The 13,305-nt window shown below is 44.8% G+C and overlaps 1 protein-coding gene across 15 annotated transcripts in view; it reads right to left on the minus strand.

Annotated features, from left to right (window-relative positions):
• The window catches only part of PLEKHA5 (pleckstrin homology domain containing A5), a 147,136-nt gene that overhangs the window by 87,138 nt on the left and 46,693 nt on the right, over positions 1–13,305 (minus strand). The window contains exon 1 of one of the 15 annotated variants that reach the window (XM_064155571.1): positions 11,191–11,311. The exons of 13 other annotated variants lie outside the window; for them this stretch is intronic. Coding sequence is in view for 1 of the 2 variants with exons in the window: in XM_064155580.1 (XP_064011650.1) it covers positions 1,205–1,250 (46 nt within the window). In the remaining variant the exon portion in view is untranslated. Of the gene's footprint in view, positions 1–1,184; positions 1,251–11,190; positions 11,312–13,305 lie in introns of those variants that run through there. One more of the 15 variants, XM_064155580.1, reaches the window with a different exon arrangement.

The raw sequence follows: 13,305 nt of genomic DNA on the forward strand, positions 1-13,305 counted from the left end.
TGAAGCCCATGGATGTAATGAAAGCCTGCAGCATGTTCCTGCTTGTGCCTTCTCTTCTCCAGGCCAACCCCCTGCAGTCTCTCCTTGTATATTGTATGTCCTGGCCCCACAAACATGCTAGTGCTGGCCTCAGCAGTTTGGTTCTTTCACATACTGATGTGACCAGAAGTGGACACATTACTCCAGAGGGGCACAAACACCAGCTTAGCTAAGACAGCCCAGTATGTGGTTAGCCTTTATCACCATTACAACACCACAGTAACATCCATTTCGCTGTCCACCCACAAGCCATGTTCTGGATGCTTCTCCTTCACCTGCACATTTGCCTTTGCTGTAGTTCAGCATGTTCCAGCCTGCTCACTCCTCCAGTTTGCTGAGATCTCTAAACATCTGCCATGCCCCAGGCACACCAGTCCCTGCTCCCGAGGGCGGTGCTATCCAGGAGCTTGCTGATGGGTCATTCTGCCTTGCCACCCAAGAAAGACTTCTTGTCAATAGCCACTCATGGCAAAGTTCAAACTATTGACTGCTGCTCCTGAAGCCTGAGGGCTCTACCAGTTTTTCAACCACTTCCTAGTCCATTCATTCAAAACATACCCCTTCTTTGGATACAAGGATACTATGTGAAACTGCATTACAAACTCTGCTAAAGACAGAATCACACAGAAACACCCAGGTTGGCAAAGCCCCTCAGGATCACCAAGACCAACCTAGAACCCTACTCTACAAGAGTCATCTTAAACCATACCCCTAAGAACCACATCCAAACCACCCTTAAACACATCCAGGGTCAGTGACTCAACCACCTCCCTGGGCAGCTCATGAGTGTGGCTTCCAGAGTTTCCCTCCTCTCTTGAAGAGGCAGTCATTGTAGAAGGCAGTCTGGCCAGTTCAGCAAGACCTTCCATTGATACACTCATGCTGGCTGTTTCCAATTACAGGCCCAGAAACAGTTTCTATAAGAATTTGCTCCCTGACACTGCTAGGGAAAGAGGTGAAGTTGAGCAGTGTTTAGTTCCCTGCATCCTCTGTCTTGCTTTTCTTTTGGAAATAGTCATGCCTGCCTTTTTCCAGCCATCAGGGTTATTCACACTGACAACACCAGACGTGTGCCAGCTCACTCGGCATCCTCAGATGGTTATGTTCCCAGAGCAGAATCCACAGCTGCTTGAAGCACTCAGAAAATAACTTATTGCTGAATGTCTCAGTAAAAAAGAAACAAGGGGGGAGGGCCTTGAAGCAGCTTACACCTGTCAAAATAAGGAGAAAAAGAAGTGGTGGAATAAGATATGGCCCCCATAGGAAAGCATTTCTTTAAGCTTATACACCATAAACAAAAATACTGTGAAATCTGAAGTGGGAATTTTGACTACTTGCTGTTGGCAGAAGAAAGGGAACAAGTCTTTCCAAAGGGCAAAGCCAGCTTGGCCTTGCAACTGGGAAGTCTTGCTGTGCCCCACATATCCAGCAGGCCACAGAGGCAGGACAGTGCATGCATGCCGCACCAGCGTTCCCAGGCCAGCACCCTTAGCAGGCAAGGCGCAGCCCTCAGCAAGCCCTGCCTCACTTACAGCAGCTGACAGAGAGCCTTAGACAAGCTTCAGCATAACCAGCCGGCATTTAGAGCTGCCTGTCCTTCTGGAGTAACATGTGTATAGTACCCTGCAGTACCCTACAGCAGCCTTTGGTGCTGTGCAGTGAAAGTCAAAAGATACAATGCGAGTGAATTTCTTTGCTCTTTTCTGAGGTAGGAAACAACCTTCAGGTTTACTTCTGGAAGATGATGATTAAAGTACATGCCTGGTTAAAACCGGAGCCATGCGCATAGTTACTGAGAACCAAAACCACAGGTCTCAGCTAAAGCACTTTCCATCAAAGCAAACTGCATCCCGAGCCAAGTGACGCAGTCACACCGAGCTCTCAAGCCGAGAGGGAGTTTGCCACTAGGGACAGCTGCAACAAGCTTCAGAGAAGAATTTCAGCCCTCGGAGCCAACACCAGTCGCAATCTACTCTTCACACTAACAGTAATGCAGAGGGCATCTTCTTCCCCTCCTTTCCATTTCCCAAGTTGTGATTCGTGTTTTATCCAGTCCAAGTTCAGAGTGCAGCTCTTGAGAAAAAAGAGCAATCATGAAACTTCATTATCGAGCAATTCTAATCACTGTAGAACAGATTTTCAAGCATGTGCCAGACATGAAGGACCCACAGCTCAGCACTAACTCCTGAATCTTCCCAAACAAACAAATGCTCTCATTCTGTTCCCTGAAGGTGGTGACAGCCTTCTGCTCCCTCCACTGGCAAAACCAACATTAACCCAAGAGGAGACCATTAAAGAAGCATCACTTGCTCATCTGGGACTGTTCTTGAAGGTTCTTCAAGCACAAAATTTCTCCTGCTTTGAGAGTTCAGTTCTGAAGAACAACCCCAAGCACTCTAAACCAACACTCATCTTGAGCCCATATTTATGCCAAAACCCCCTCACAGCTCCCTCACTGGTCCCAAGTGAACCCACCACAAGTATATACAACTTGAATTTCATTCTTAAATTGTAAGCAATTAAAAAATTCTACCACAGCTATTAGGTAACCACCTTCTATGCTACACTTGTAACCAGTGCATGTGTAACGTTCAGACAAATTCAAAACTGTCTAAGGTTACAGCTACAGGTTCAGACCTCGTCCAAAGGACTTCTAGGCTGGAGTTCTTCCTCTCATTTCCAAGGACTCCTATGCCAGTCCTCTACTTTCACCACAAAGAAATAATAACCTTCACTCTTTGTTCATGCTTTGAGGTTCTCACACACCCTTAAGTCAAAGCCTTTGGACTGCCAGCCTGTACATCTCTCGCTTATTCTGAAGAGCAGAGCTATGAACTGAGCCTACCTACAAAGGCTGTGTTCTGTCAGCAGAATGAATGCTATCTACATGGAGCAACCACGTCAAATGCTGGGGTTAGCACTTCTGCAGGCAGCACTGAAGCCAGCAAGGAAAGGTTTACACTAGGAGCAGTCTCTTTTGTTACATCTACCAAGTTACAAGCTTATGAAGCAAAAGCCATTGTTTGACCTTGAAGTCAAGGCAGTGGTGCTTACCAGTTCAAGAAAGCTGAAAATCATCATGCTGAGTTGGAATTAGGTATGTTTACCAGAGCAGCTGAGAAGAAAAAGGGGCAGAATCCAGTAGAGAGGAGTGATGATTATAATAATAATAAAAAGAATATTATCAAATATCCTTTTTCTTTTGTGTTTAATCCACTGAAGCAGACAAGAAGACTGTGTGGTATAAAAGCAAGAGGTTTAAGATCTAACATATTCCTGAATTTCATCCCCATGCTTGGCTTCCAAATGCATACTGCAGGCTTTACTTCAGGATGAGGACGGTGGTGCACAAAGCAGCTTGGTAGGAACTTTTCTCCTGCTCTTTCTGTGCAAGTGTTCATACCAGTGCAGTGGTTAGTTTAACTGGCATGGCTTCCATGAATGTGTTCCACTGAGGCACAAAGAAAGTACCACCAGTCAGTCATTTTGATACCTCAAAAGTAACTGGGAGAGCAAACATTCGGTACTGGAGGCTGAGAAGACAATTTTCCCTATCATCACAGAAAGACTCACATTCCAAACACAATTCTGCTCCTTGCAAAACAGAACCATAGAATGGTTTAGGTTGGAAGGGACCTTAAAGATCGTCCAGTCCCAACCCTCCTGACATAGGCAGGGACACCTCCCACTAGAATAGGTTGCTCAAGGACTCATCCAACCTGGCCTTAAACACTTCAGGGAGGTTGTGGAGCACAGAATCACCCAATGTGATCTCTGATCCCCTTCAGATATTGAAATGTAATTATAAGGTCTTCCTGGAGACCTCTCTTCTCCTGGATGAACAGTCCCAATTCTTTCAGCTTGTCTTCAAAGGAGAAGTGCTTCAGCCCTCTGTTCATCTTGGTGACTGCTCTCTGGACCCGCTCTAGTAGGTCCACGTCCCTCTCATGTCAAGGGCTCTAGGGCTGGACACAGTACTCCATGAGAGGTCTCACCAAATCAGAGTGACAGAATCACCTCCTCTCATCCTTCTGGCCACTGCTTCTTTTGATGCAGCCCAGTATGCAATTGGCCTTCCAGACTGCAAGCTGGCCCATGTCCAGCTTACAAGCTTCTTTAGTCTGCACGTTTGGGCTGTTTCTAACACAGAAGTCACACTACAGTCATTTGTCAATAACCTTAAGCCCGTACATTTACAAAGTGCAATTCCTTCCTCCAAAATCAGGATTGTGATGTGAGCAAACTCAGCAAACAGAAGCAACTGCCCTAAACTGATTTACTTTCCAGACCAAGAGAAGCAGGGTCTCACCGATCCCTATTACTTCTAACTGCAATTCATTACTTAAACTTCTCTGTCCCTTCCACATCTGACGGCTCTAGAGAAGTGCAGGTACATTCAGCAGTCCCAGTGTCTGCATTTCCAGCAGCAAGAGGTCCCACAAGTTAAAAACACAGTGTCTGCAGCCTGCAGGCAGACTGAAATGTCTCTCACTGAAAAAGGGCCAAATCTTCTTCAGTTCTCACTTTTTCCCCCATGGCACAGGGACACCAGAACCTTGCAGCGAACCAGCTGGAAACACTTAAAAACTATGCAGAACATTTTTCTTCTAACTGTCTTTCAGGGAAGTGGCCCTACCATTTCCATTTCATCCTTCAAAGAAAACCATGGAGAGAGCAAGAGGAAAAATTTCAGCCTGGGATACTGAAGTACTGCCTCGGCCAGAAAGTCTGAGAGTGTGACAGAAACAGCAATGCTTAAAGTCCTGGCGAGGCTTACACATACATATATATGCACACCCCTCTGTGCACACACTGAGCGACTCCCAAGTTGCTTAGTTCACATTCCCTTGGCTTGGTTGTGATTAATATATGTAACAGACCTCTTCAAACAAAATTTAAACTTATTCTTGCTTGATTTCAACACAGGAATGTTCATTAAATTAGAAAAACCCAAACCACCACACAACCAGGAGACAAAATTATCCATCTGAATATATCGCTCCAAACACACGGACAAGAATACCTCAGAGCTCTAAACTGATGAAGTAAGGACCTTAACCTCAGCATGTTACAGAAGAGGGGCAGGTATGCTAATGCCTGAGTGGGCTGTGAGTGATCTGTGATTTCTGCACAGAAACTGGCAGCCAAAAGTCTCAACAACAGTCCAGCCCCACGAGCAAGAAGCTTCTCTGGGGCTATTTGGCTTTTCTTCCTATGGGGCCAGGTGCAGCTTTGCACTGACATGTATTTCAGTACCTGAGGTATTTCACTGCCAGTCACTCAGGGATCGCAACAACAAGCTGACTGCATCAAGGACATGCCTTTTGGCTTGACTTTCTGCTTCATTAGACTTTCTGTGGGAGGTTTGTTAAGTAAACCTCTTTCCATTTCTAGTGTGTACAAATGTGCTCCATCACTAGAGCAACTAAACGCAAATGAAACTGAGATATCAGTGCTGTTATGGAAGGCTGTGAGGAATGGTCTCACCTTACTCTATCATTGAAGCAGCTGGAAGTTAAATTCAGCAGAAAGCTATCAAGGACTAGCTTTAAAAAGAAACAAAACACAACAAAACCTCCAAACTCACTAGCTCTAGAAAACAGTTAAGAAAGGTCTCAGCTGCTTAGCATCAGCACTCCAAAGGGTCCAAGTAAGCCATTCAGTAGCTGCCTTTCCTTTTGCTCTTGACCACTGCCCATCTGTAACCAGCTACATCTCACAGACCTTTCTGTAAGACACATTTTGGCTATGACTTTAAGGATCTGGTGAAATCCCATCACTCCTAGAATTGTCTTCTTTGGCCCATGCCACCTCCTCTATCCCTCATCCTCTGCACACATCCTGCCTCCTGCTGGCACTGCTGCGATGCACTGAGCAGCAGCCAGGCTTTACCAGACAGGTAACTGCAGCTGCATCTGCAGGAAGCACAGGGTGGCTGGAACCACGCTGCCATTTGAGACCCTTTCAAAGGCAGCACTCAAGTACTTCTTTAGACAGCATCGACATGAAGGCCACTAAAGAGATCTGCCTTTTCTTTGCTCACAGAGACAACAAATGTACTGGGAGCTGTGGGATGAAGCAGATGGAATTACAGAGAACGCTGCTGTTTAAGTCATGCCTTTTCATTCTCTGATAGAAGACGGCAACCTTGATGGCTCAGGATATTGTCTCCAACAGGAAAAAAAAGACTAAAAGTGTTCCATACTATTTCTCAGAACAGAACACCAACACAAAGTCAACTTTTCATTTCCCAGCTAAGCCACAATGTCTTTTACCAGACATAAATTTACTACGTTTTGCTTCAGTAAACCTGTTCAAAAGTGTTCTGCTCTCCTGGATTTTAATGACAGTGCTGAAAATGTTTCTGCATCTCTTCATTCTCAGAGCAAAAGTCCCTCAAAAGCTTCCACTGTCTATCCAACGCATTTTGAAAGAAAGAGTTGGCACAAATTAAAACACGACAGTACGGTTATTTTGCCTTTTTTAATAGGCAATCAGGGGTCACACTTAGTATGACCTTAAAAATACCCAAACAAACCCCCCAGCCCAACAAGCAAAACAACAAAACAACCAAATGAACTCTCACACCTCCATAAAAAAGCCTCCACAGCAAATATTGTATCAAAAACCTGGAGGTCATTCCACTAAGGGTGCTATTTACTTCCTGCCACCAAACACCATGTTTTCAGTGATTAAAGTGTCTTTGATTGTCCATATGCTAATGTTCATGTAAATAGCAGATTAGCCACCAATGCGGTTATGTGATGGTGCCTATGGAATCCCCTGTTCATATATATAGAAAGGAGGAAGATGCAAAGGGAGCATCTGCAACTTAAATACAGACAAGCAGCTTTGTGAATAAACTTTGAACTGAGAGGCTGACTAAATGAATCATCTCTGTGTAAGTGGGAAATGATAGATCATGCAAACCTAATGTCTCAAGTTTCTGGACAAGAGTGTACCACAACATATCAACTGCAGATAAGCCCCTTCAAATGGCCTGGAGCCTGCAGCTTCTATTTCATTTGGAGAAGTAAATTTAGACTGTGCTTGTGAAGCATGGCTCCACTCCTTCCTCCACACTGCAAAAAGCCCAACCCAGCCCCAACTACACAATGGCATTATTCACCTGAAAGCATCAGATGGTGGCAGATCTTCTAAACCGGGTCACAATTCGATGCAGAATGCTGACAAGGTTTTTAGGCACAGCCTCCACTCTAAAATCGGTACAGGCTCTCCATCTGGTACATAGACTAAGTACGTGCAGTTGCCACCAGCAGTCAAACGTTTCAGTGGAAAGACTGAGTCTCAGCCATCCAAAAGATTTTAATCACTTAAATAACAGCTCACAGCTTAATTAACATGAACACATGAAGTTCCCCTCCGCCCCACATCCCTGACTTCCACGTTGCTTTTTGATCTTTTTGTCCTTAGTTCTCCACAAAGACTTTTCCCTGATGTAAATCCAGCTGCATAATGTCTGTTTAAACATCCTTTCAGCAGTAGTGCCTCCTCAAAATGACTCGAGTCAGTACCACCTTCTTAGGGGGTACACTGCTCTCCTGATGAAAAGGCACCACACTAGTCAGCAATCTTCTTCTGTATGGAAAATAGAATCATTTTTCACCCTCTTAAAAAAATAACTCAATGAAGAAGACCTACCTGCCCTGTACTGTGCCCCAGAGATCCTTCCAGAGGTCTGTGCTTTCTGACAGCCTGGGAGGCAGGTCTGCATGGTGCAGTTGTAAGAACTGCAATCATACACTGCTAAGTTACAATATACTGATATAAACTAAACTAAAATGACTGGGAGGCTGGAATGCCTCTCCTGTGAGGACAGCCTGGGTTTTTTCAGCCTAGAGTAGACTCTGAGGAGACCTAACAGCAACCTCCCAGTACCTGAAGGGGGCTGCTAGAGAGAGACTGTTAACAAAGGTGTTTAGCAGTAGGATGAGGAACAACGGCTTTGTTTGTATTTGAGGCCCCATCCCTGGAGATGCTCAAAGTCAGGCTGCAATGCTCTGAGCAACCTGATCGAGTGGAGGGTGTCCTGGCTGAGAGCAGGGAGGTTGGACTAGATGACCTTTGTAGCTCCCTTCCAACCCAAACCCTTCTGTAACTCCCTAACAACCCCACTGATGACTGCCACGCATAAGATGACTGAATCATAACTTCTTTTAAATTCAACAGACTTTTCTTTATCATTTTAGTTCTCAGTTCAGGCCATTCTGAAGGAGCTTGCACAAACAGCAGCCTTTCCACACCTTTACCCACCATCACACACACATATAGATACCTAAGGAAGTTACCAAAACTAACAGGGTGAGATTACAGCAAAAGGTAATCCATGGGTGTCAGGTTCTCCAAACCTGCAATTTCATCCATTTATGTGTAAACACCACTAAGATCTTTTGTGCCTGCTACCCATGTCCAAAACTGCACTTGCACTAAATAAAATGAATATAGACAAAAGTAGCACTGCAAAGTAGACAGTATCTTGCCAGGAACAGTTCAGTTAATCTTTTATCATTACAGTACAAAATTCCTCTTTTTGGAAACCTATTCAGAGACTTCAAAGAAAAGGATAAACATTATTCTAAAAATAACTTTATTTCATAGAATCACAGAATCAAACATCTTGGATGAGAGCTCCAAGCTCAGCCAGTCCAACCTAGCACCCAGCCCTGCCCAATCAACCAGACCATGGCACTAAGTGCCCCAGCCAGGCTTGGCTTCAACACCTCCAGGGACAGCAACTCCACCACCTCCCTGGGCAGCCCATTCCAATGCCAATCACTCTCTCTGACAACAACTTCCTCCTAACATCCAGACTAGACCTCCTCAGGCACAGCTTGAGGCTGTGTCCCCTTGTTCTGCTCTGCATTTGAGATGTTTAATACTTGCAAATTTCTGCTTTTGAGACTAGCAACTGTTCCACTATAAAATTTGTAAAATACAACATTTTACCCCTGAAATGTTAGTCACTTTAAGGGCCAGCTCAGTAGGATCATCCTAAGTTCAAACCTCTGGAGCAAGGCAGGTTAGAACACTCATGTTTTTCAACTAGAACTCTCACGTCTTCCAACACTGCCAGGACTGATAAACTCACCTTTCTTTGCAGGTGTTTACCTCTTATACTGCCATTCCTGTTGCCTCCTCTGCAGTCTCTAATGCAAATCTTTACCTTTCTCATCTATTTGTTCCCTCCCTAAAAGGCCTCCAGTTTCCTGGGTTTATTGTTCATCCAAAAGCTCTCCTGAGGCAGATGTGTAGGGCTGTGTGGCGTTGTCCAGATCTGAGACACACAGCTCAGGCACCTCAAGGCACCAGCATTACAAATTTACATACCTTAGTTCCTATAAGTTCTAAGATTTTGCTCTTATCAGTAATGTGCTTTGAAAATAACAAGTCAGTGTAGTAATACACTTTGCACAAGACAGGTTTGTACCCACTCCTTGCTGTCTGTCTCTCACATCCCTGCTCAGTCATACACTAGGCTCCTGCCTTGGCAGCCACACTGCAGGTTTGCCAATGGCATATGAGCTCTTTGACACAGCAAGACCTCAATTGAATGCATTTGCCTCAGATTTTAACAGCAATCTAAAGTTACACCGATGTAGGTAACGCTCCCCAAGAGTTCTGTGCCACGTGGTCAACAGCACTCCCTGTCCTGTGTCCCTTCCATCTGGGGCTGACAAGGTGATGATGAAACTTATGGGTTTATTGATTTACTCTCCCATGAATCAGGTCAATTGGAGTTCTCAGGGGTCAGCAAGAATCTCTTTTATCAGGCTCAGTGAATCCACTGACAAGCAGTTTTTTTCCCCCACTGTAACTGGAAGCTTTTATCCAGAAGACTATTTGAAGTACACACACACAACATCAACAGGACACACGTACCTACGTGCAAGAGCAACCAACCCTCCCAGCCCCGCAGAACACAGACGTGAGTGTATTGTAACCAACACCTCCAACCTCCACCCATTGATGACCTGAACCTTAGGAAACAGCTGTGGTATGCCACGGAAGAACCCTTAAACCATCGTCATTCACTGGGCTATATCTACAATTAAGAACCAACTTCTTTGGGGTGGGGGTGGGTGGCGGAGGGGCGTGGGCTGCAAGGTGAGCCATGTCTAAGTTTGTCAAGACACTCCCTGATTTTCACAACCCTGGTTTAGATGTTGAAAGAAATACACTGTCAACTTGACTTCTTGCCAGTTGCATGTATTGCATTAATGAAGAAGTCTTGTATTTTACATATGGTCTTCAAGAAAAGAGTAAGCCAACTGAAAGCTAAGCTTTGACAATACCTTCATAGAATCAACCAGGTTGGAAGAGACCTCCAAGATCATCCAGTCCAACCTATCCCCCAGCCCTATCCAGTCAACTAGACCATGGCACTAAGTGCCTCATCCAGTCTTTTCTTGAAGACCCCCAGGGACGGTGCCTCCACCACCTCATAAATCCTACCTTTGCACAGTTAAAAGTTCATCTGTATCAAGCATTCATTTAAACTACTAAAAGCAAGGTAAATTTGTTCAGAAATGCCTATTAGATGCAACATCTCAGTCATAACAGAGACCTAGGAGCTGCCTTTCTCTTCTTTTTCAGCTGAAGGAGGAAATACACGCACATCTCCCGGCAACACTAACAGATGACAGCAGTTAGCCTACCCCGTTTAGCAATCTGTGTTGAAACCAAATACTGTAAATATCCTTCAGCACTCTTACGTAAATGAAATTCTCTTTTGCAGGGCTACTCAAACTCTCACTAAAGCATGAGCGACATAAACCCATCCAGGTCTTACGCCACTCTACTCAGAACGTAAAGACAACGACAGCCGAGAGGTGACAGCCGAAGGGCTGTTGCTATATTTAGAATAGTTGGTCTGAAGTCAGAGGAACAAAAATGATGTAAGCCCCTTTGCTTCTGGGTTCTGAGCAAACCAGCCCAGTGTCCCTGCCCAAGAAGCAGCTATTCTCCGGCACAGAAATTAATGAATACCTATCAGAAAGACGGTGCTGAAGTGCGAGACGGCAGAGGCATTTCAAACAGAGAGCATGATTAGAGACGAGAGGAAGTCGGAAGCTGAGTTCTATCTGAGCTCTCTGAAGGCACCAGAAAGGAGAGAGATGAATATCGACTCACCAAAAACACTGGCGATCTGACAGCAAGGCTTGCCTCACATCTCAAGTTTCCAGTTCCAAGAGGAATCATGTGTGCACTGATAGAAAGCTGACAAAAGGGCATGCTGTGCTCTCCTCCACTGCACTGAATGACAGCTCTACTAACAGGGAATGGAGACACAGGCTGCAAAACCTGAAAGAGTGGGTACTTGATGTGAGCATGCTCAGTGGCTCATTTAAAATGTCCTGATGCTTCATCTCAGCATGAGATGGCCTACTTCCAAACAATCTCAGAACTTTATGCCAAATCTAAGCCCATTAACTGGAATATGCAAAACTCTGCCATCAAGCAGTGTTGATTTCATTTCCTTAACTGAAAAAACCTGCACTGATGCACAGATAATTATTTGCACTACTTCCCTGCAAGGCATCCTCAGGCTTTAACACTATCATCACGTGCTTCAAGGTAATGACATGGTGCCACTGCCGGCCACTGAAAACCTTTTCAGGACAGTGTACCACCTGAACACTAAGCAGGATAATCCATAAAAGACAGTCACTCTGATAAATATTCTCCAGATCAATTCAAGAATGGTCCTACCTGATGATTTCTGAGCAGCTTGGGTTTGTTTGTTTTGCCTTTTTGTTCCTAGGGTGGGAGAGGCAAGGCAGCAAGCTGCAGAACTAACAAGTCATTTATGTTCCAAAGCAGTTTACTGCCACTTAAAATCTCTTTATACATAAAGAAACCATTTAGCTTCTTATTGAAGCAATTCATTTTGATATCAAAAGCCAAATTATTCACATGCAAAAATCCTATGTCAAAGAAAATAGATATTCAAACCCTCTCCCTTTATAGATTAGCATCTTTTAATTCACCCACAGACAGACATCAGCAGTACGGAAGGCTTCAGCGTTTTGATTTCCTCTCTCCATATCTGTTGTATATTCATTTTTCCAAATGACTCTGTCTTTTCCCTCTTGTGGGAAGACAAAAAGCTATGCCCCAGGCACTTTTGGGGTTTTCAAGTGCTTCTTTGCTTATTCAAGCTGAAAGCAAAGCCAGGCATGCTACTTTATAAACACTGTATTCCAAAAGATGCCAAATAAAGGCCAACTCTGCCCACTTCCTGGTTTCTACCACACAGAAACACTGAATTGACTTTGCAATAAACCCTGCTACTTGGATGGCAGGTATCAAATATCTACTTGTAGGACCATGCATAACCTTAAGACAATGCTTGATAGAGAAGCAAGACATTATTCACAAACATCTACAATGAACTTAAAATTGAGCCTTCAGTACCAATGCAAAATGTTTGCATTGACTACCAGGATAGAATAGAGTAGACGATACTTCCAAGCTCATCCAGCCCAACCTAGCACCCAGCCCTGGCCAATCAACCACACCATGGCACTAAGTGCCCCAGCCAATCTAAGTGCCCCATCCAGTCTTTGCTTCAACACCTCCAGGCACAGCCACTCCACCACCTCCCTGGGCAGCCCATTCCAATGCCAATCACTCTCTCTGACAACAACTTCCTCCTGACATCCAGCCTAGACCTCCCTGGCACAACTTCACACTGTGTCCCCTTGTTCTGTTGCTGGTTGCCTGGCAGCAGAGCCCAACCCCACCTGGCTACAGCCTCCCTTCAGGTAGCTGCAGGCAGCAGTGAGCTCTGCCCTGAGCCTCCTCTTCTGCAGGCTGCACACCCCCAGCTCCCTCAGCCTCTCCTCATAGGGCTCCAGGCCTCTCACCAGATTTGCAGCTTCAGCCACAGTTATCTGAAGTCTAAGACTCATATACTGCACCCCTATCCTTTGAAAATCCTCTTGGCATGGAAAGAAAATATTTACTATGGTAACTATTTCAACCTTCCTCCTTGCCTTTTGTTGCCTTTGAACTCGCACAAAATGGCAAGAGGAAATTCCTTTTAGGCATAAACCTAGAAGTCAAGATCCACAGCAGACCTGTGTCAGAGTTCAACTTGACTGAAGCATGAAGAAACAGAAGCATTCCCGTTTCAAATTCCAGAAAACAATACTGCATCACTAGAAGTTCATTTGCCATCACGTAGCACTAACTGCATTCATTTGATTTCCAATCACATAATGCCTTTGGTAACCAAATTTTCTT

The sequence above is a fragment of the Pogoniulus pusillus genome, chromosome 15, assembly GCF_015220805.1.
Source record: "Pogoniulus pusillus isolate bPogPus1 chromosome 15, bPogPus1.pri, whole genome shotgun sequence".
NCBI lineage: Eukaryota > Metazoa > Chordata > Aves > Piciformes > Lybiidae > Pogoniulus > Pogoniulus pusillus.